General features: G+C 51.6%; 1 protein-coding gene across 1 annotated transcript in view; it reads right to left on the bottom strand.

The window, feature by feature from the left end:
• The window catches only part of CACNA2D2 (calcium voltage-gated channel auxiliary subunit alpha2delta 2), a 211,669-nt gene that overhangs the window by 13,570 nt on the left and 174,150 nt on the right, over positions 1-23,949 (bottom strand). The window contains exons 28-32 of the mRNA XM_075573647.1: positions 5,153-5,215; positions 3,224-3,327; positions 1,860-1,958; positions 1,139-1,221; positions 148-195 (exon numbers count right to left, since the gene is read on the bottom strand). Coding sequence (XP_075429762.1) covers positions 148-195; positions 1,139-1,221; positions 1,860-1,958; positions 3,224-3,327; positions 5,153-5,215 — 397 coding nt within the window. The remainder of the gene's footprint in view (positions 1-147; positions 196-1,138; positions 1,222-1,859; positions 1,959-3,223; positions 3,328-5,152; positions 5,216-23,949) is intronic.

Here is a 23,949-nt window from a genome sequence, read left to right as displayed (position 1 = left end):
CACAAGGAGCCGACACCAGGAATTGAACCAGGTTCCCCTGCGGCAAACTCAGTGTCATTGTTATCAGAGTCCGCGTCTTCACGTGCTGAGCCGGTGCTTCTCATATGCATCCAAATACACTTCTGGCGCACGCTCGCACACACTCACCTCACTGTTGACGTCACAGTCCATCTCACAGCTGGCGGATGGACTGCACTAAAGGGCGAGAACAAGAAAGATTACGGCAGGCAGGGGAGTTTGCAGGGAGCAAGAGACGGGCGTGCAGGGAGCAAGAGACGGGCGTGCAGGGAGCAAGAGACGGGCGTGCAGGGAGCAAGAGACGGGCGTGCAGGGAGCAAGAGACGGGCGTGCCGGGAGCAAGAGACGGCGTGCAGGCAGCAAAAGACGGGCGTGCCGGCAGCAAGAGACGGGCGTGCAGGGAGTAAGAGGCGGGCGTGCAGGGAGCAAGAGACGGGCGTGCAGGGAGCAAGAGACGGGCGTGCAGGGAGCAAGAGACGGGCGTGCAGGGAGCAAGAGACGGGTGTGCAGGGACAAAGACGGGTGTGCAGGGACAAAGAGACGGGTGTGCAGGGACAAAGAGACGGGCGTGCAGAGAGCAAGAGACGGGCGTGCAGGGAGCAAAAGACGGGCGTGCAGGGAGCAAGAGACGGGCGTGCAGGGAGCAAGAGACGGGTGTGCAGGGAGCAAGAGACGGGCGTGCAGGGAGCAAGAGACGGGTGTGCAGGGAGCAAGAGACGGGCGTGCCGGGAGCAAGAGACGGGTGTGCAGGGAGCAAGAGATGGGTGTGAGAACTCGGGTTGGTGGGTGTCTGACTTTGCGGGACCTGTAAGGTTGGAGATGATGGGTGTCTGTCGAGTTTGGGTTGGTGGATGTCTGACCTTATGGGTTCTCTGTAGGGATGGGGTGAGTGTCTGACCTTATGGGTTCTCTGTAGGGATGGGGTGAGCGTCTCACCTTGCAAGTCCCCGTAGGGCTGGATTTGGGGTGTACAGCTTTGTGGGTCCCTATTGGGTTGGGGTTGGTGGGTGTCTGACCGTTTGGGTCCCTGTAGGGTTGGATGGCGGGTGTGTCCTCTATAGAGTTGGGGGTGTCTGACCTTGTGTGTCCCCTGTAGGGTTAGGGCGTTTGGGGGTCTGACCTTGCGGTGCTTGTCAGTCTGGTTACTGGCGAGAATTTTGAACTTTTCCACCCAAGACTCCAAGTCTAACTTCACACCGACAACTAGAAGGTGGGAGAGAGAGAGGGGTGGGGGGCGGGGGGGAAGAGGAAGAGAGAGAGGGGAGGGAGAGAGGTGAGAGGAAGGAGGGAGAGAGGGAGGGTAGGAGGGAGGTGAGAGGGGAGGGAGAAGGGAATGGGGGAGGGGGAGGAGAAGGGAGGGGGAAGAGTGGGAGGACATAGAAAGGCACAGAATACATTAAACAGGACACCTTCTGAAGCACATATATCCTACAAATTAACACCTCTCTGCCCCACATCCTGCCCCCACCTCAGTGCCTTCTCCTTATACTGCCCCCGTCTCTGCCCCACATCCTGCCCCCACCTCAGTGCCTTCTCCTTATACTGCCCCCGTCTCTCTTTGCCCCACATCCTGCCCCCATCTCAGTGCCTTCTCCTTATACTGCCCCGTCTCTGCCCCACATCCTGCCCCCACCTCAGTGCCTTCTCCTTATAATGCCCCGTCTCTCTTTGCCCCACATCCTGCCCCCATCTCAGTGCCTTCTCCTTATACTGCCCCGTCTCTGCCCCACATCCTGCCCCCATCTCAGTGCCTTCTCCTTATGCTGCCCCGTTTCTCTCTGCCCCACATCCTGCCCCCTGGTGGATGACCTGCCTCACATGCCCCCCTCCCGATTGTTCACCTGCAGGTTTCAGTCTCCTGCCGCGGACCCGCAGTTCAAATGCGGTGCTCACCAGGATCCCAACCGTGTTATTCTCCAGCTCCGGGGGGCGATACCCAGCTGTGGGGTGAGGAGAGGGGTGCGGGTGTGCGAGGGAGCACAACAAGGAGAGTGCAAGGGGGCACAGCAGGCGTTCAAAGGGTAACAATGTGTGGTACTTACTGATACCCACTCACTATCCCCCCTAGTGATACGCACACTCTCCCCTCACTGATACTCACACTCCCACGGTGATACTGCCATTCCCCCCAGTGATACTCACACTCCTCCCACCCCCAGTGATAGTCACACCCCCAGTGATACTCACACTCCCCCCACCCCCAGTGATAGTCACACCCCCCAGTGATACTCACACTTCCCCCACCCCCAGTGATAGTCACACCCCCCAGTGATACTCACACTCCCCCCACCCCCAGTGATAGTCACACCCCCCAGTGATACTCACACTCCTCCAACCTCCAGTGATACTCACACTCCTCCAACCCCCAGTGATAGTCACACCCCCCAGTGATACTCACACTCCCCCAACCCCCAGCAGTGATAGTCACACCCCCCAGTGATACTCACACTCCCCCCACCCCCAGTGATAGTCACACCCCCCAGTGATACACTCCTCCAACCTCCAGTGATACTCACACTCCTCCCACCCCCAGTGATAGTCACACCCCCCAGTGATACTCACACTCCTCCAACCTCCAGTGATACTCACACTCCTCCCACCCCCAGTGATAGTCACACCCCCCTAGTGATACTCACACTCCTCCCACCCCCAGTGATAGTCACACCCCCTAGTGATACTCACACTCCTCCCACCCCCAGTGATAGTCACACCCCCCCAGTGATACTCACACTCCCCCCACCCCCAGTGATAGTCACACCCCCCTAGTGATACTCACACTCCTCCCACCCCCAGTGATAGTCACACCCCCCTAGTGATACTCACACTCCCCCCACCCCCAGTGATAGTCACACACCCCTAGTGATACTCACACTCCTCCCACCCCCAGTGATAGTCACACCCCCCTAGTGATACTCACACTCCCCCCACCCCCAGTGATAGTCACACCCCCCTAGTGATACTCACACTCCCCCCACCCCCAGTGATAGTCACACCCCCCCCACCCCCAGTGATAGTCACACCCCCCTAGTGATACTCACACTCCCCCCACCCCCAGTGATAGTCACACCCCCTAGTGATACTCACACTCCTCCCACCCCCAGTGATAGTCACACCCCCCTAGTGATACTCACACTCCTCCCACCCCCAGTGATAGTCACACCCCTCTAGTGATACTCACACTCCCCCCACCCCCAGTGATACTCACACTCCCTGTAGGGGGCCCTGAAGATGTAGCCCATGTTGTCCAGGCTCCTGCGATAGTAAGTGGCATTGTGAGGTTCCGGATCCTCCACCCAGTCATCAGCAGCTCTAACACACAGAGATGTCAGCCGTCAGTGTGCGTGGGTCAGTGTGTGTGTGTGTGTGTGTGTGTGTGTGTATGCAGGGGTCAGAGTGGGTGTGTGCATGCAGGGGTCAGTATGTGTGTGTATCCAGGGGTCAGTGTGTGTGTGTGTGGGGGGGGGGCTCAGTATGTGTGCGTGTGTGAGTGGAGATCAGTGTGTGCATGTGTGTGTGCGCGCTGGGGTTAGTGTGTGTGTGTGCTGGGGTCAGTGTGTATGTGCGCTGGGGTCAGTGTGTGCAGGAGTCAGTGTGTGTGTGCAGCGGTCAGTGTGTGTGTGTGTGTGCAGGGGTCAGTGTGTGTGTGTGCGTGCAGGGGTTAGTGTGTGTGTGTGCTGGGGTCAGTGTGTATGTGCGCTGGGGTCAGTGTGTGCAGGGGTCAGTGTGTGTGCAGGGGTCAGTGTGTGTGTGCAGCGGTCAGTATGTGTGTGTGTGTGTGCAGGGGTCAGTGTGTGTGTGTGCGTGCAGGGGTCAGTGTGTGCGTGTGTTGGGGTCAGTGTGTGTTCAGGGATCAGTATGTGTGTGCTGGGGTCAGTGTGTATGTGCACTGGGGTCAGTGTGTGTGTGTGTGGGTTAGTGTACGTGTGTGCAGGGGTCAGTGTGTGTGTGTGGGGGGGGGGATCACTGTGTGTGCACGAGTCAGTGTGTGTATTTGTATGGGGATCAGTGTGTGTGTGCATGGGGGTCAGTGTGTGTGTGTTTGTGCAGGGGTCAGTGTGTATGTGTGTGTGCAGGGGGTCTATATGTGTGTATGTGTGTGGGGGGTCAGTGTGTATATATGTGTGTGCAGGGGTAATTGTGTGTGCGTGTGGGGGTCAGTGCATGTGTGCGCAGAGGTCAGTGTGTGTGTGGAGTCAGTGACTGTGCAGAGGTCAGTGTGTGTGTGGGGTCAGTGTGTGTGTGGGGTCAGTGTGTGTGGAAATCAGTGTGAGTGTTTAAAGGGTTAAGTGTGCACAGGGGTCACACATTGGTGTCAGTGGCCTACATTATACATCCCACTTAATAGGGTCTGTGTCTCAGTCTCTATGATAAAAGTTTGGAAATGTCGAGTCCCGAGTCTGTAACTTTAACCCAAGAACACATGCTATCACTAACACCATAAATATGACATCATGTGCTGACATCATGTATGTACTGCATCCCGAGGAGGGGAGTGACATCATGTATGTATTGCATCCCGAGGAGGGGGAGTGACATCATGTATGTATTGCACCCCGAGGAGGGGGAGTGACATCATGTATGTACTGCATCCCGAGGAGGGGGAGTGACATCATGTATGTACTGCATCCCGAGGAGGGGGAGTGACATCATGTATGTACTGCATCCCGAGTAGGGGAGTGACATCATGTATGTACTGCATCCAGAGGAGAGGAGTGACATCATGTATGTACTATTGTACTGCACCCCGAGGAGGGGGAGTGACATCATGTATGTACTGCACCCCGAGGAGGGGAGTGACACGATGTATGTACTGCATCCCGAGGGGGGGGGAGTGACATCATGTATGTACTGCATCCCGAGGAGGGGGAGTGACATCATAAATGTACTGCATCCCGAGGAGGGGGAGTGACATCATGTATGTACTGCATCCCGAGGAGGGGGAGTGACATCATGTATGTACTGCATCCCGAGGGGAGTGACATGATGTGTGTACTGCATCCCGAGGAGGGGGAGTGACATCATGTATTTACTGCATCACGAGGAGGGGGAGTGACATCATGTATGTACTGCATCCCAAGGAGGGGAGTGACATCATGTATGTACTGCATCCCGAGGAGGGGGAGCAGGCACCTACTTGTTAGGGAAAACTCTGGTTATTCCTCCATCAGTGGCAGAAAACACAGCAAGGAGCCCATACCTGTGGAGAGAATTGTGAGGGAGGAGAGAATGTGTGGGGGGCCGAGGATGAGAGAGGGAGGGAATGGGGGGGAGGCGGTGAGAAAAGAGGGGGAGAAGCAGGAGATGAGAGAAGACAGAGGGAGAGAAGGGGGAGAAAATGGAAGCAAGAGAGAGAGAGAGAAAGAAGGGAATATTTTTTTTATAAATGGTTCAGTGTATTTATTACTTTGGCGACACATATACAAGCTGGCAGCTAACAACGTGCCCTTAAACGAGAGAGAGGAGACTTTTGACTTTTTATTTAACCCATTAATACACACATAAAATAATCAAGACTTTACTTTTGATCAACTATAAAATACATAAAATCCTTCATTAGTAAGGTGCATTTGGAAAAAAAATGAGTATTTCAAAGCTAGCTGACCATCATTGATTTCACAAATCTCTCCACCGTATCAGTGTTAAAGATTCTATTATAATGTATGATAGCTAAAGTCCTGGTAGAGGTAGAGGCCAAGGTGGTAGGTAGAATGGAGAAGACATTAAGACATTGGTGGAAGGATCGGCGGCAGAGAATTGGTGTAATCGATGAGACATTGGATGAGGGATCGGCGGAAGAGAGTTGGTGTAATGGATGAGACATTGGATGAAGGATCGGCGGCAGAGAGTTGGGGTAAATGGATGAGACATTGGATGATGGATCGGTGGCAGAGAGTTGGTGTAATGGATGAGACATTGGGTGAGGGATCGGCGGCAGAGAGTTGGTGTAAAGGATGAGACATTGGATGAAGGATCGGTGGGGAGTTGGGGTAATGGATAAGACATTGGATGAGGGATCGGTGGCAGAGAGTAGGTGTAATGGATGAGACATTGGATGAAGGATCGGCGGCAGAGAGTTGGTGCAATGGATGAGACATTGGATGAAGGATCGGCGGCAGAGAGTTGGTGTAATGGATGAGACATTGGTTGAAGGATCGGCGGCAGAGAGTTGGTGTAATGGATGAGACATTGGATGAGGGATCGGCGGCAGAGAGTTGGTGTAATGGATGAGACATTGGATGAGGGATCGGTGGAAGAGAGTTGTTGTAATGGATGAGACATTGGATGAGGGATCGGCGGCAGAGAGTTGGTGTAATGGATGAGACATTGGATGAGGGATCGGCGGCAGAGAGTTGGGGTAATGGATGAGACATTGGGTGAGGGATCGGCAGCAGAGTTGGTGTAAAGGATGAGACATTGGATGAAGGATCGGTGGCAGAGAGTTGGGGTAATGGATGAGACATTGGATGAAGGATCGGTGGCAGAGAGTTGGTGTAATGGATGAGACATTGGATGAAGGATCGGTGGCAGAGAGTTGGTGCAATGGATGAGACATTGGATGAAGGATCGGCAGCAGAGAGTTGGTGTAATGGATGAGACATTGGTTGAAGGATCGGCGGCAGAGAGTTGGTGTAATGGATGAGACATTGGATGAGGGATCGGCGGCAGAGAGTTGGTGTAATGGATGAGACATTGGATGAGGGATCGGTGGAAGAGAGTTGGTGTAATGGATGAGACATTGGATGAGGGATCGGCGGCAGAGAGTTGGGTTAATGGATGAGACATTGGATGAAGGATTGGCGGCAGAGAGTTGGTGTAATGGATGAGACATTGGATGAAGGATCGGCGGCAGAGAGTTTGGTAAGCGGAGAACATTCAGAGGAAAGGTATCTTGAAGTCATTATTTCAGCAGACTTAAAAGTAGGCAGCAATGTAACAAAGCAATGGTGAAAGCCAGCAGGGTGTTAGAATATATGGGGAGAGGTATTAGCAGCGGGGTTTTAGGGTGTATAGGGAGAGGTATTAGCAGCAGGATGTTAGGGTGTATAGGTAGAGGTATTAGCAGCGGGGTGTTAGGGTGTATAGGGAGAGGTATTAGCAGCAGGATGTTAGGGTGTATAGGTAGAGGTATTAGCAGCGGGGTGTTAGGGTGTATAGGGAGAGGTATTAGCAGTGGGATGTTATATTAACCAATGCCATGTCTTTTGAAACAAAATGATGTATGAATTAGACAAACAATGAGTACTTAAGAGTCAGTGAAACCCTGGTTTCATCAGCTAAATTAAAGGGGATAATTAGAGTCAGGTGTTTAAATAATTAGGTAGATCTTCAGGTGTGAGTTTGGGAGGCCCCACCCTATATAAAGATCAGAAAGTGTGTGCGTTTGGTCTTCACCATACAGGTGTGTGGAAACACGTCATGCCACGATCTACCCAGGAGCGGTCTTCCTACCATCTCTCCAAGAACAAACCGGCAAATCATCCAGGAAGTCACAAAGAACCCCAGTGTAATATCAAGGATCTGCCGGACACTCTCGCCTTGCCTAATGTGGAGTGTTTATGGGGTTTTTTTTCATCAGAAAAAGACTGCTTAGAAAAGACATTATGGACCTAGAGAGAGTGCAGAGAAGAGCCACCAAATGAATATAAGGGGATGGATACTCTATATTATGAGGAGAGGCTAGCTAAATTAGATTTGCTTACATTAGAAAAGAGGCGTCTAAGAGGGGATATGATAACTATATACAAATAAAAGAACTATTCATCCCAAGGGCAGTACAAAGGACTCGGGGCCACCCCTTAAGGTTGGAGGAAAGGAGATTTTACCAGCAACAAAGGAAAGGGTTCTTTACAGTAAGGGCAGTTACAATATGTGATTCATTACCCATGGAGATTGTGATGGCAGATACAATAGATATGTTCAAAAAAAAAAGAAGCTGTGTGTGCTGTGCACGAGCATAGTAAGTGAAACTTCTTTGACTTTTGTCACAGAAATTGACTTATAACGCGCGTGCTCGGCACACATGTGTCAGTGTGTCAGTCAGTGAGTATGTATGTGTTTGTTTATGTGTGTGTCAGTCAGTGTATGTATCTGTGCCGGTCAGTGTATGTATCTGTACCGGTCAGTGTGTGTATTTGTGTCAGTCATTGTGTGTGTGTGTGTGTGTGTGTGTCAGTGTATGTCTCTCTCTGTGTTGTGTGAATGTCTCTCTGTGTCGGTCAGTGAGTGTATGTGTGTCAGTCAGTGTGCGTGCGTATGTGTGTCAGTCAGTGTGCGTGCGTATGTGTGACAGTCAGTGTGCGTGCACGTGCGTCAAAGTGTGCGTGCGTCAAAGTGTGCATGCGTCAGTGTGTGTGTGTATGTGTTTATTGGCAGCAGTACCAGCATCATGAATGTTGAGCGGGTGGGGGAGCTCACAGTGGGGGGGGGAAGGAATAGGCACATCATTCAGGGGCGGTGTTCGGTACATCACTGGGGTGTGCGTGCGTGTGTCAGAGTGTGCGCGTGCGTGCGTCAGTGTGTGCGCGTGCGTCAGAGTGTGTGCGCGTGCGTCAGAGTGTGTGCGTGCGTCAGAGTAAGTGTGTGTGTGTGTGTCAGTCAGTGTGTGTGCGTCAGAGTAAGTGTGTGTGTGTCATTGTGTGTATGTGTCAGTCAATGTGTGTATGTGTCAGTCAATGTGTGTATGTCAGTGTGTGTGTGTCTGTCAGTGTATGTGTATCTCTCTGTGTGTACCGTATGTCTCTCTGTCTGTGTCCTGCCCCCTCTCTCCTGACTCTCCCCACCCCCGACGGAGCTGCGGACGCGGGGGGCTCAGTCTGAGTCTTCTGAGCAGATACCCCCCCCATACCCCGGCGGCGCGCTCAAGCTGCCCCCTTCCCCACAACCCGGCGGCGCGCTCAAGCTCCCCCCTTCCCCACCCCCCGGCGGCGCGCTCAAGCTCCCCCCTTCCCCACCCCCCGGCGGCGCGCTCAAGCTCCCCCTTCCCCACCCCCCGGCGGCGCGCTCAAGCTCCCCCCTTCCTCACCCCCCGGCGGCGCGCTCAAACCACCCTATTCCCAGGCTGTTAGGAGCGGCGCCGGCCTCCCTCCTCCTGTCCATCGGCATGGCAGCGGGCGGGGAGCGGCGCCGCTGCCAGCCGCTTCTGCGCATGCGTGGCGCGCGGCATGGCAGTGGGCGGGGAACGGCGCCGCTGCCAGCCGCTTCTGCGCATGCGTGGCGCGCGGCATGGCAGCGGGCGGCGGAACAGCGGCGCCGTGGCAGTTAGGAGCGGCGGCTATCGCTGCCGCATGTGAGCAACTGGGTGTGTGGGAGGGTGAGGGGTGTGTGGGAGGGTGAGGCGGCGATTAGGAGCGGCGGCGGCGGCTATCGCCGCCGCTGCCGCCACATGTGACAGGGGCCGTGTGAGCGGAGCGGCGTCCATTACGTATCGTCACTTCCGTTTCACATTTCGCCCCCCATCTATCCAGTTTTATCCCATCAGAGGTGCCACTAAAGAAGTTTCACTTCAAAAAGGTTGGACATCTTTTTAGAAAGGAAACGTATACAGGGATATACCAAATAAGTAACATGGGAAGGATGTTGATCCAGGGATTAATCTGATTGCCAATTCTTGGAGTCAGAAAGGAATTTATTTTCCTCTTATGAGATATCATTAGATGATGTGTCACTGTTTTTTTTTTTTTTTTGCCTTCCTCTGGATCAATATCCACTATAAGTACGGATATAGGATAAGTATCTGTCGTCTAAATTTAGCAAAGGTTGAACATGCTGGAAGTATGCCTTTTTTCAACCTCATCTACTATGTAACTATGTAACTGATCAATAATGGTGTTCATGGATGGATAGCCCAGAGGAAAACACTTGTCTAATAGAAGAACCTCATCCCAACCACCAAGCATGGTGGTGGGAGTGTGATGGTTTGGGGCTGCTTTGCTGCCTCAGGACCTGGACGACTTGCCCTCATTGACAGAAGCATGAATTCTGCATTGTATCAGAAGATTCTAGAGGAAAAAGTCAGGCCATCCGTCTGTGAGCTGAAGCTGAACCGAAAGTGGGTCATACAGCAAGACAATAATCCTAAAAAGGTCCCACTGGGGACCGAAACGTCTAGCATATATGTGCATTTTGGACCCAATAAACCACTTTTATGTGATTATCTCTTGTGCTGTGCCGGTATATCGGATCTCTAGAGATCCTTACAGACTTTAACTATTTACCCTTTACCGTGCACCACACCTGCCTCTGTTTTTTTTTCAGTGTGTGCCGTTCTCTCTCTCTATATATATATATATATATATATACTGAGTTAAGTTATGGTGAGTAACAAAAGTTACAAAAACCCTCCACAGCAAAGCAAATATGCAAATGTAAATACAACTGTATGCTCATCTTAGGCAGGTCTGCAACCCCGCCTTTCCCCATTATCACCCAGCACACAGCACTTCCACTGAGGGATTCTGGGAAATGACATGCAAATGAGCACACAGTGCCACTTTTTGCTTCAAAAACCATTTTTAGCATGGTTCCCTATAGGCTATATATATATATATATATATATATATATATATATATATATATATATATATTTGAATATAAGACAGAAAAGTGTGGAAACGCGGTTTCTCTTCGGAAGTAAAAAGCAGTCTCCAGCTGACACGCCAGGATTGTCACTGCACACAGGAGCGGAAGATTCACTGTCGCGGATACTCCTGCTCTCTCAGCCGCTGGGGCTATAGCAAATTCTCCATTCTGGACTATTAGCTGCTCACTCCATTACCAACTAAAGCCTCCAGTTGCTGGTGATGCCTGCATTTAACCAGCACGTCATACAGCTTGTTCTCAATGATCCTAAGAGCAGGACAGCTTGCTACACTTTAAACATAGCCCCAGGATTATCGCTGAACTGAGTTATTGACGGTAATATTAATAACGGCTCAGAGGATATCTAACTTCTGAGAACCCAATCTCTGCACCACTGCCTCTTGGAAAAGCCCATTTCAATTCCTCTAAAACAATGACGGATAAAATGAACCTGTATGATACCTAAAGAATATTTAAATCTATTATGTCACTCGTTTTACTAATGGCTGTATTAATACTTACAGAAATAAAGCTCCAAGAATGTAAAAATAAATAAATCAAAAAACATAAATGTAAATTATTATTATACATTAAAGGCTCTTTAAAAATGCAACACCACCCTACAGAATCGGATTGGCATGTTACCTTCAGGAGCTGGCACACAGTTATTAAACTTTTATACAAACGAGGTAAACAAGACAATCTAATCCGGGGGCGGCCAACTCTAGTCCTCAAGCGCCACCAACAGGTCAGGTTTTCAGGATATCGCAGCTGCAGCGCAGGTGGCTCAGTCTTTGACTGAGCCACTGATTGAGCCACCTGTGCTGAAGCATGCTCTTCGACTCAGCCACTGATTGAGCCCTCTGCTGAAGCAGGGATATCCTGAAAACCTGACCTGTTGCCGGCCCTTGAGGACTGGACTTGGCCGCCCCTGATCTAATCTAATAACAAATATCTATCCGAATTTAGTCTCCCAACTTGCTGTAAAATGGTAAAAGCAAACAAACCTAAAAAAAACCCCAGTCTCAGGGGAGTAGAGGAGATTCTGTCCGGGAGGCATCAGCGCGCGATTCCAGCCAGCGCGGCTTCAATATCAGGGATCAACGCAAGCAAGTGTGCCGAAAACATTGATGCAATAAATTTATTAATAATCAATACTCTGCCTCAAATGAACGGGGGTAAAAGGTGTGCTAAAGCGTAGCCCCCTTTTGTGGGTCTGGGCCTTAGTAGGACCGTTAGGAATCCCAGAGAAAACCTTATCATGAATCCATAGCTCAATGGATAACGAATAACGAGATCGCAGACAAGGGACAGCCCTGGGGCCAGGAAAAGGGCAACTCAATAAAGCAACTCAATGTAACCCGACAAACTTGGACACATTCAGCCGTGAAAACCGGTGAGAAGCTCGTTAGGGATGCAATGACGACAGCGTTAAAACCAAATCATTTAGATGGAATTTGTAATGTGCAGCGAAAAATGTATATATTTTTTTTAAATCCACAATTGCCCCATTGGGAATAAAATAGATGTGAACAGGTTGCACTATGCTGTTCATTAACACCTTCAGCCAATTAGGCAAGTCATTGGAGAATATATTGGTGCATAAGAGAAACGCCCTCCAATTCCTAAAGTCCCACAGATCCCCCCTCATTTGTAATAATGTTATTACTGCTCTTCCACCACTCAATGCCAATTCTGCCTTTTTGACTCTCTTTATGAAAAGGTCTTTCTCCAGGAACGACCAGAAATGGTTCTAAACGTCCCCTGGGAGCCCATCAGTTCCTGCTGCTTTCCCATTGCCTTTCCTTCAGATCTCTCAGTGCAAGGCAGGGAATTCTCCAATGAAGACCGCGATTCCTTCTCAATCCACTTTGGAAAGCCCTGCAGGAACCGCTCTGCTTCCGACTCATCCCGGGTTCCTGCTGCTAACAGCATGCGTCCAAATCTGGGCAGGCTCTGCTAGTTCCCATCCATTGGTATCTCCAAGCAGTAAATCATTCCCTTCTCTGCACTCTTCGGCTTCACCAACCCCAAGAAATAATGTGGATGTGCCTGAAAGTCCATGAGATTCTGGTAACGAGCTCTCCCTCGCATACTGCAGCTTTGTGTACGACAGGTCACTGTGTAAACATCTCACTCATTGGGAATTAAAGTCTGTCGTGTTGATATTCTAATTTTTTGTAGTGATCCTGAATTCCTCTTCCAGGTGATCACCTTGTTCACACTCCTCATCATGTTTTCAGTGCTATTGTTGGCAAAAACACACAATCCCAGCAAGCTCTAACCCCATAACCCACCACATCATATATATATATATATATATACAGTATATATATATATATATATATTTTTTTTTTATGTCCAAAGGAGTGCTACAGAGCGTGGCCAAATGTATACAACAAAATGCAAAAATACCCAATGCTACATCCAATGTGACAAAATACAGTTAAATTCTTCAATGTTAGTATTCTCGTGAGTAAGGCCGTGCTTATAGTGCTAGCGACGGTGGCGCGACCGATGATGTCACCCGTTGCCGTCCGTGATAGTTGTAATTTGTATTTTAGCGACGCTCACCAGTGACGTCACTAAAGGGGGCGGGCCGCGCAATTTGATTGGTTTAGAGACAGTCACATGTGGCGACTCTCTAAAAAAATCTAATTTACCCGGCTTCCAAATTTTTAGACGCTCCGTCGCGCTTACTATAAGCGCTTGTGACGGAGTCAATTAATTTGTTTTGGAGCGACGTCGTGTCGCCGTCGCAAGGCACTATAAGCGCAGCCTAAGGGTCATTTAGTTAAACCCTTTGGCCAAAGCGTTATAAGCTTGCAGCCACGTCACGACTATAATGCAGGTCAAGGTAGTGTTAGGACCTGCATACTGGTCATGCCGTGACGTGGCTGCATACTGGTCATGCTGTGACGTGGCTGCATACTGGTCATGCTGTGACGTGGCTGCATAATACTGGTCATGCCGTGATGTGGCTGCATACTGGTCATGCTGTGACTTAGCTGCATACTGGTCATGCTGTGACGTGGCTGCATACTGGTCATGCCGTGACGTGGCTGCATACTGGTCATGCCGTGACGTGGCTGCATACTGGTCATGCCGTGATGTGGCTGCATACTGGTCATGCTGTGACGTGGCTGCATACTGGTCATGCCGTGACGTGGCTGCATACTGGTCATGCTGTGACGTGGCTGCATAATACTGGTCATGCCGTGATGTTGCTGCATACTGGTCATGCTGTGATGTGGCTGCATACTACTGGTCATGCCGTGATGTGGCTGCATACTGGTCATGCTGTGATGTGGCTGCATACTACTGGTCATGCCGTGATGTGGCTGCATACTGGTCATGCTGTGACGTGGCTGCATACTGGTCATGCTGTGACTTAGCTGCATACTGGTCATGCCGTAACGTGGCTGCATACTGGTCATGCCGTGACGTGGCTGCATACTGGTCATGCTGTGACGTGGCTGCATACTGGTCATGCCGTGATGTGGCTGCATACTGTTCATGCCGTGACGTGGCTGCATACTGGTCATGCCGTGATGTGGCTGCATACTGGTCATGCTGTGACGTGGCTGCATACTGGTCATGCCGTGATGTGGCTGCATACTGGTCATGCTGTGACGTGGCTGCATACTGGTCATGCTGTGACGTGCTGCATACTGGTCATGCTGTGACGTGGCTGCATACTGGTCATGCCGTGATGTGGCTGCATACTGTTCATGCTGTGACGTGGCTGCATACTGTTCATGCTGTGACGTGGCTGCATACTGGTCATGCTGTGACGTGGCTGCATACTGGTCATGCCGTGATGTGGCTGCATACTGGTCATGCTGTGACGTGCTGCATACTGGTCATGCTGTGACGTGGCTGCATACTGGTCATGCCGTGACGTGGCTGCATACTGTTCATGCTGTGACGTGGCTGCATACTGGTCATGCTGTGACGTGGCTGCATACTGGTCATGCCGTGACGTGGCTGCATACTGGTCATGCCGTGATGTGGCTGCATACTGGTCATGCTGTGATGTGGCTGCAGGATTATAACGCTTTGGCCAAAGGGTTTAACTAAATTACCCTTACTCATGAGAATACCAACATTGAAGTATTTAATTATGTATTGTGTCACATTGGATGTAGCATTGGGTATTTTTTGTCTTTTGTTGTATATTATTGTTGGCAAACCAGTTTAATTTGGACTTTTCCCAATATGAATATGCACTATTAATGCAAAGAATCAAAATAAAATGTGCACCCAAAAACACAGTGAAAAATGTGAATCCGTGAAAGCCGAACATTAAAACACAAATATAAACCGCGCCAATTCACAGAGGGGATTAGAAACCGCACGGTTACTAAATCATGGCCAGATAAACCATATGGAAAAATTTGGGGCTCCATGAAGAGATTGACATTATGTTTAAAAAAAAAAAACATTAGAACTGATCTTGCCATAGACCAAATGTTGGCACGTGCCCTCGCCCGTGAATATTGCCTGCTATTGGGGTAACGCTTCCTCCACACATCTATCAACTCCAGAACAGAGGAGAGATCTTTGACAGGTGGTGGGTGAGGTTTCCACATCACAATTACAGTCTCCTCCCAAAAGCAGAATCTCCCCTGTTTTACACGTGTTAATGTCTGAACACGCAGAACGACTTATTTTCCCAGTTACAGTTAGAGCACCGACATGACTACAAACCAAGACAAGTCTTCTTCCCAACAACAACTTGCCCCTTTAACAAGGGACCTTTAATACAATCATTAACATGGCTGAAACCGGGTATAAAATCTTTTCCGAAAATAACAATTGCTTCCCCAGCTCTCACATCGGTCCCATGGAGTGGTTAGTACAGACAGACATCCCGGGGGGTAGATGGCACCACAATACTGATAGATTTGGAAACACGTTCTCCGCTGACTTAACAATAACTAAAAAAAAAAAAAAAAGCAGCTGGGGAATAACCTAAAGAAGCCGAAGGCGGCACGTTAGTTAGACGGCAGTGAAGGTGGATTCAGACAATGGAGAGGCAGACGATGGGACGTCCTTCGCTTCCCACCCTTCCTGATTTAGGTTCACTTTTTTCTTCTTCTTTAAGTATGTTTATGGTTTGTACAATTGCGGTGATGTCAATGAATAGGTAAAGCTGTATTGCTACATTGACATAAAAACCTTCAATAAAATTTGGCTTATAAAAAAAAAAAATATTGGTCCCATGACTTAAAATAGGAAAAGGGTCATACCAGCTCAACCTTAGTGTTCATTAATAAGGGAAGGTGGCGGTGCATGGGAAGTAGGGATATATATTTTCAAAATGATCCAGAAGCGATCATAAAAGACATCCCAATGTTGCACTCTGCCTAATAAAACTTTAGACACAATATTTTATGTTAACCACTATACGTACAGTATAGCACTCACACCAAGGAGAAAAATATAGCAAAAGGGAATAAAGAAAAACAATAAAATTTTATTTAAACTCTTCTATAAAAATAATGTTAAAAAAGTAGAGCGGTGATCTGCTTAGTATGGAAAAATCAAGTTGCTAAACCCGTGTGTAAAAGAAGGTGTTAATGGTAAGTATTATTTTTATAGAAGAGTTTAAATAAAATTTTATTGTTTTTCTTTATTCCCTTTTGCTATATTTTTCTCCTTGGTGTGAGTGCTATACGTATAGTACCCATGACTTAAAAACAAGGTTCCTGTCCCATCCTGTGTGATGATTTAACTCACAAGGTGATTACGCAACACAGATTCCCAGCTGTTCTTGTCCTGATATTCCTAGCAACATTAACACTTAAACTTCCAAGTGCCCCACGGTTTAGAAGAAAAGACAGAAGCTGAAACCAGTGATGAGCGCTAGAGCGCGCATTCAGATCATAGATTCATTAAAAAAAAAAAAGGTTTAGTCCTTTAATAAATTTACCCGTGGAAATCATCAACTATTTGAATCAATAAACGTGTTGGAAAATCAAGCTTATTAACAGAAGCTTTATGAATAATCACCTGCCTGGAGGTAATAAATATATTCACTTCCAAGCTGCCTGGAGCCACTGAACCTCAGCGGGAAATGTCGCAAAGTAAACCCGCGGCAAACAGCATCGTTTAGCCCTCTGCGTCATGTATCAGGCGGCTTTGCTCAATTTTTTATCCACATTTGCTCCTCCTACAACATGAGCATTTGTGGGAGAGGTAATAAGAGGTAGGGAAGGAGTCAGAGCGATGTTGTAATGCGATTGGGGAGGGGTTATAGGAGTAAGGGGCGAGTTAGATCTCTGGATTGCTGTTCCGGGCCCCTTCCTATGCCGATCCCCGGGCCCCTTCCTATGCCGATCCCCGGGCTGCTGTTCCGGGCCCCTTCCTATGCCGATCCCCGGCTGCTGTTCCGGGCCCTTTCTTATGCCGATCCCCGGGCTGCTGTTCTGGGCCCCTTCCTATGCCGATCCCCGGGCTGCTGTTCCGGGCCCCTTCCTATGCCGATCCCCGGGCTGCTGTTCCGGGCCCCTTCCTATGCCGATCCCCGGGCTGCTGTTCCGGGCCCCTTCCTATGCCGATCCCCGGGCTGCTGTTCCGGGCCCCTTCCTGTGCCGATCCCCGGGCTGCTGTTCCGGGCCCCTTCCTACGCCGATCCCCTGGCTGCTGTTCCGGGCCCCTTCCTATGCCGATCCCCGGGCTGCTGTTCTGGGCCCCTTCCTATGCCGATCCCCGGCTGCTGTTCTGGGCCCCTTCCTATGCCGATCCCCGGGCCTTCCTATGCCGATCCCCGGGCTGCTGTTCCGGGCCCCTTCCTGTGCCGATCCCCGGGCTGCTGTTCCGGGCCCCTTCCTATGCCGATGCCCGGGCTGCTGTTCCGGGCCCCTTCCTATGCCGATCCCCGGGCTGCTGTTCCGGGCCCTTCCTATGCCGATCCCCGGGCCTTCCTATGCCGATCCCCGGGCTGCTGTTCCGGGCCCCTTCCTACGCCGATCCCCGGGCTGCTGTTCTGGCCCCTTCCTATGCCGATCCCCGGGCTGCTGTTCCGGGCCCCTTCCTATGCCGATCCCCGGCTGCTGTTCCGGGCCCCTTCCTATGCCGATCCCCGGGCTGCTGTTCCGGGCCCCTTCCTATGCCGATCCCCGGGCTGCTGTTCCGGGCCCCTTCCTATGCCGATCCCCGGGCTGCTGTTCCGGGCCCCTTCCTATGCCGATCCCCGGGCTGCTGTTCCGGGCCCACCCCCTGTCGGCGACCATAGATTCAGTCTCTTTAGTTTTCTTATTTTGCTTACTGTTATTTTAAGTGTTTTTGAGATGACCCATTTTACCACAATAAAAGTATTATCTCAGATTGTGAAGTAACAAAGACAACACAGGCACAATCAGCACAATCTGAACTTCACAATCAGCACAATCTGAACGTCACAATCAGATCAATCTGAACTTCACAATCAGCTCAATCTGAACGTCACAATCAGCACAATCTGAACTTCACAATCAGCTTAACTACAGCTAAATCTGAACGTCACAATCAGCACAATCAGAACTTCACAATCAGCACAATCTGAACGTCACAATCAGCACAATCTGAACTTCACAAATCAGCACAATCTGAACGTCACAATCAGCACAATCTGAACGTCACAATCAGCACAATCTGAACTTCACAATCAGCACAATCTGAACTTCACAATCAGCACAATCTGAACTTCACAATCAGCACAATCTGAACTTCACAATCAGCACAATCTGAACTTCAATGTAATATCTAAATCAGTAATGTGTAAAATAATGAGTACTTGTCCTCTGAAGGGATACACCGTGCTTCAATTCTGACATATTACTCCCCAGTGCACTCCTTTTAATTGGTGACTTAGGTGTTTAAGCATCAACGTAGAGCAAAGTGTGTTTAGGACGCCGCCGCTCCGTGTCTAGACGCACGGCTCCGTGTTTAGACGCCACCGATCCAGGTTTAGACGCCGCCGCTTCGTATCTAGATGCCACCGCTCCGTTTAGACGCGCCGCTCCGTGTTTAGATGCCGCCGCTCCGTTTAGACGCCGCCGGCTCCGTGTTTAGACGATGCCGCTCCCTGTTTAGACGCCGCCGCTCCCTGTTTAGACGCCGCCGCTCCGTTTAGAACGCCGCCGCTCCGTGTTTAGACGCCGCCGCCCCGTGTCTAGTCGCACTGCTCCATGTTTAGACGCCACCAATCCAGGTTTAGACACCGCCGCTTCGTATCTAGACGTCGCCGCTTCCGTTTAGACGCGCCGCTCTGTGTTTAGACGATGCCGCTCCCTGTTTAGATGCCGCCGCTCCGTTTAGACGCCACCGCTCCGTGTTTAGATGCCGCCGCTCCGTGTTTAGACGATGCCGCTCCCTGTTTAGACGCCGCCGCTCCGTTTAGACGCCACCTGCTCCGTGTTTAGACGCCACCGCTCCGTGTTTAGACGCCGCCGCTGCCGTGTTTAGACGCCGCCGCGCTCCGTGTTTAGACGATGCCGCTCCCTGTTTAGACGCCGCCGCTCCCTGTTTAGACGCCACCGCTCCGTGTTTAGACGCCGCCGCTCCGTGTTTAGACGATGCCGCTCCCTGTTTAGACGCCGCCGCTCCGTTTAGACGCCGTCGCTCCGTGTTTAGACGCCGCCGCTCCCTGTTTAGACGCCGCCGCTCCCTGTTTAGACGCCGCCGCTCCCTGTTTAGACGCCGCCGCGCTCCGTGTTTAGACGCCGGCCGCTTCGTGTTTAGACGCCGCCCGCTCCGTGTTTAGATGCTCGCCGTTCCGTTTAGACGCCGCCGCTCCCTGTTTAGACGCCGCCGCTCCGTGTTTAGACCGCCGCCGCGCTCCGTGTTTAGACGCCGCCGCTCCGTGTTTAGACGCCGCCGCTCCGTGTTTAGACGATGCCGCTCCCTGTTTAGACGCCCGCCGCTCCCTGTTTAGACGCCGCCGCTCCGTTTAGACGCCGCCGCTCCGTGTTTAGACGCCGCCGCCCTCCCGTGTCTAGTCGCACGGCTCCGTGTTTAGACGCCACCAATCCAGGTTTAGACACCGCCGCTTCGTATCTAGACGTCGTCGCTCCGTTTAGACGCGCCGCTCTGTGTTTAGACGATGCCGCTCCCTGTTTAGATGCCGCCGCTCCGTGTTTAGACGCCGCCGCGCTCCGTGTTTAGACGATGCCGCTCCCTGTTTAGACGCCGCCGCTCCGTTTAGACGCCGTCGCTTCCGTGTTTAGACGCCGCCGCTCCGTTTAGACGCCGCCGCTCCCTGTTTAGACGCCGCCCGCTCCGTGTTTAGACGCCGCCGCTTCGTGTTTAGACGCCGCCGGCTCTGTGTCTAGACGCCGCCGCTCCGTGTCTAGACGCCGCCGCTCCGTGTTTAGACGCCGCCGCTCCGTGTTTCTTACATGTGATGAAGTATATAACACTAACACCACTTCAGATGTGGAGGAACTTGTGGGCCAGTGAAAGGGGAATGGAACGGCGCAGAGAGACGCAGAGTGTGATACATATCAGTGTGCCCGGATTCTGCACTGAAACTGCCCCGATACAAAGAGCCCAATAACTTTCTATTTCTACTTAGTGCAGAGCTTCTAACAGCTTATTTGTGAGGCAGATTGAGGAATTAGATATAGTGACTATTACATAAGGAGCAGACAGAGTCAAAACAGTGCTACAAATATTCCTAATCACCAAGCATTCAAATCCCCTAATAACCACGTCTTCTTCACAATCACAGCTCCCTCATTCACCCAACAATTCACAACCCACAGACACACCGGCTCCCACTGCCACAATCTCCCCCCCCACACACACACACACAGGCTCCCACTGCCACAATCTCTCCCCCCACAGACACACCGGCTCCCACTGCCACAATCTCCCCCCCCCCCCCCCACAGACACACCGGCTCCCACTGCCACAATCTCCCCCCCCCCCACACACACACCGGCTCCCACTGCCACAATCTCCCCCCCCCCACAGACACACCGGCTCCCACTGCCACAATCTCTCCCCCCCACAGACACACCAGCTCCCACTGCCACAATCTCTCTCCCCCCCCCCCACAGACACAACCGGCTCCCACTGCCACAATCTCTCCCCCCACAGACACACCGGCTCCCACTGCCACAATCTCCCTCCCCCCCCCCCCCCCCACAGACACACCGGCTCCCACTGCCACAATCTCCCCCCCCCCCACAGACACACCGGCTCCCACTGCCACAATCTCTCCCCCCACAGACACACCAGCTCCCACTGCCACAATCTCCCCCCCCCCCCCACAGGCACACCGGCTCCCACTGCCACAATCTCCCCCCCCCCCCCACCAGACACACCGGCTCCCACTGCCACAATCTCTCCCCCCCACAGACACACCAGCTCCCACTGCCACAATCTCCCCCCCCCCGCCCACAGGCACACCGGCTCCCACTGCCACAATCTCCCCCTCCCCCCCCCCCCCCCACAGACACACCAGCTCCCACTTCTGGTTAACATTTCAAATTCAAACTGAGGAGGAAAATCCCATTGAGCCTCGGTCCTGATGGCCCCTGAAGCTGCCAGATAACAATATAACTCCTACAAGTATCTGAGGAAAAGTACAATATACAGACAGGAGGAGAAACAGCTCAAAGACTCCTCTCCACACACTCCTACTGTACACAGGACTGCTCCCCAGCCTCCCACGCTCCCAGCCTCCCCACACTCCCACACTCCCAGCATGGAGAGAGAAGCTGAGGTTGTGAAACAGCTCACAATCTGCTGTCTAAAAACACTCCCACACACCCACAGTCCCAGCTCCCATACTCCCACCCACCCACAGTCCCAGCTCCCATACTCCCACACACCCACACTCCCAGCTCCCCACACTCCCAGCATGGAGAGATAGGAAGAGGTTGGGAAACAGGCATCTGGGGACTCTCTCTGTCCTGTGTTGGGGGTTTCTCTGTCTTTTTTTGTTGCGTGTTGGGGTAGTGACTTCTCTCTGTGTTGCAATGTGTGTCTCTGTCTCTCTCCTGTGTTGGGGAAGTGACTTCTCGCTGTCCAGTGTTGGGGTGGTGACTTCTCTCTGTTCTGTGTTGGGGGTTCTCTCTGTCCTGTGTTGGGGTAGTGACTTCTCTCTGTCCTGTGTTGGGGTAGTGACTTCTCTCTGTCCTGTGTTTGGGTAGTGACTTCTCTCTGTCCTGTGTTGGGGTAGTGACTTCTCTCTGTCCTGTGTTGGGGGAGTGACTTCTCTCTGTCCTGTGTTGGGGTAGTGACTTCTCGCTGTCCTGTGTTGGGGTAGTGACTTCTCTCTGTCCTGTGTTGGGGTAGTGACTTCTCGCTGTCCTGTGTTGGGGTAGTGACTTCTCGCTGTCCTGTGTTGGGGTAGTGACTTCTCGCTGTCCTGTGTTGGGGGTAGGTGACTTCTCGCTGTCCTGTGTTGGGGTAGTGACTTCTCTCTGTCCTGTGTTGGGGTAGTGACTTCTCGCTGTCCTGTGTTGGGGTAGTGACTTCTCGCTGTCCTGTGTTGGGGTAGTGACTTCTTGCTGTCCTGTGTTGGGGTGGTGACTTCTCTCTCTGTTCTGTGTTGGGGTAGTGACTTCTCTCTGTCCTGTGTTGGGGTAGTGACTTCTCTCTGTGTTGCAATGTGTGTCTCTGTCCTCTCTCCTGTGTTGGGGTGGTGACTTCTCTCTGTCCTGTGTTGGGGTAGTGACTTCTCGCTGTCCTGTGTTGGGGAAGTGACTTCTCGCTGTCCTGTGTTGGGGTAGTGACTTCTCTCTTGTCCTGTGTTGGGTTAGTGACTTCTCTCTGTCCTGTGTTGGGGTAGTGACTTCTCTCTGTCCTGTGTTGGGGTAGTGACTTCTCGCTGTCCTGTGTTGGGGAAGTGACTTCTCGCTGTCCTGTGTTGGGGTAGTGACTTCTCTCTGTGTTGCAATGTGTGTCTCTGTCTCTCTCCTGTGTTGGGGTAGTGACTTCTCGCTGTCCTGTGTTGGGGTGGTGACTTCTCTCTGTCCTGTGTTGGGGTGGTGACTTCTCTCTGTCCTGTGTTGGGGTAGTGACTTCTCGCTGTCCTGTGTTGGGGTAGTGACTTCTCGCTGTCCTGTGTTGGGGTAGTGACTTCTCGCTGTCCTGTGTTGGGGTAGTGACTTCTCTCTGTCCTGTGTTGGGGTGGTGACTTCTCTCTGTCCTGTGTTGGGGTGGTTACTTCTCTCTGTCCTGTGTTGGGGTAGTGACTTCTCGCTGTCCTGTGTTGGGGTAGTGACTTCTCGCTGTCCTGTGTTGGGGTAGTGACTTCTCGCTGTCCCTGTGTTGGGGTAGTGACTTCTCTCTGTCCTGTGTTGGGGTGGTGACTTCTCTCTGTCCTGTGTTGGGGTAGTGACTTCTCTCTGTCCTGTGTTGGGGTAGTGACTTCTCTCTCTGTGTTGCAATGTGTGTCTCTGTCTCTCTCCTGTGTTGGGGTAGTGACTTCTCTCTGTCCTGTGTTGGGGTAGTGACTTCTCTCTGTCCTGTGTTGGGGAAGTGACTTCTCGCTGTCCTGTGTTGGGGAAGTGACTTCTCGCTGTCCTGTGTTGGGGTAGTGACTTCTCTCTGTGTTGCAATGTGTGTCTCTGTCTCTCTCCTGTGTTGGGGTAGTGACTTCTCGCTGTCCTGTGTTGGGGAAGTGACTTCTCGCTGTCCTGTGTTGGGGTAGTGACTTCTCGCTGTCCTGTGTTGGGGTAGTGACTTCTCTCTGTCCTGTGTTGGGGTAGTGACTTCTCGCTGTCCTGTGTTGGGGTAGTGACTTCTCTCTGTCCTGTGTTGGGTTAGTGACTTCTCTCTGTCCTGTGTTGGGGTAGTGACTTCTCTCTGTCCTGTGTTGGGGAAGTGACTTCTCGCTGTCCTGTGTTGGGGTAGTGACTTCTCGCTGTCCTGTGTTGGGGTAGTGACTTCTCGCTGTCCTGTGTTAGGGGTAGTGACTTCTCGCTGTCCTGTGTTGGGGTAGTGACTTCTCGCTGTCCTGTGTTGGGGTAGTGACTTCTCGCTGTCCTGTGTTGGGGTAGTGACTTCTTGCTGTCCTGTGTTGGGGTGGTGACTTCTCTCTGTTCTGTGTTGGGGGTTCTCCTCTGTCCTGTGTTGGGGTAGTGACTTCTCGCTGTCCTGTGTTGGGGTGGTGACTTCTCTCTGTCCCTGTGTTGGGGTGGTGACTTCTCTCTGTCCTGTGTTGGGGTAGTGACTTCTCGCTGTCCTGTGTTGGGGTAGTGACTTCTCGCTGTCCTGTGTTGGGGTAGTGACTTCTCGCTGTCCTGTGTTGGGGTAGTGACTTCTCTCTGTCCTGTGTTGGGGTGGTGACTTCTCTCTGTCCTGTGTTGGGGTGGTTACTTCTCTCTGTCCTGTGTTGGGGTAGTGACTTCTCGA

This window comes from Ascaphus truei, chromosome 17 (genome assembly GCF_040206685.1).
Source record: "Ascaphus truei isolate aAscTru1 chromosome 17, aAscTru1.hap1, whole genome shotgun sequence".
NCBI lineage: Eukaryota > Metazoa > Chordata > Amphibia > Anura > Ascaphidae > Ascaphus > Ascaphus truei.
The sequence above is the reverse complement of the archived record's forward strand: the minus strand, read 5'-3'. Positions and strand labels throughout refer to the sequence as shown.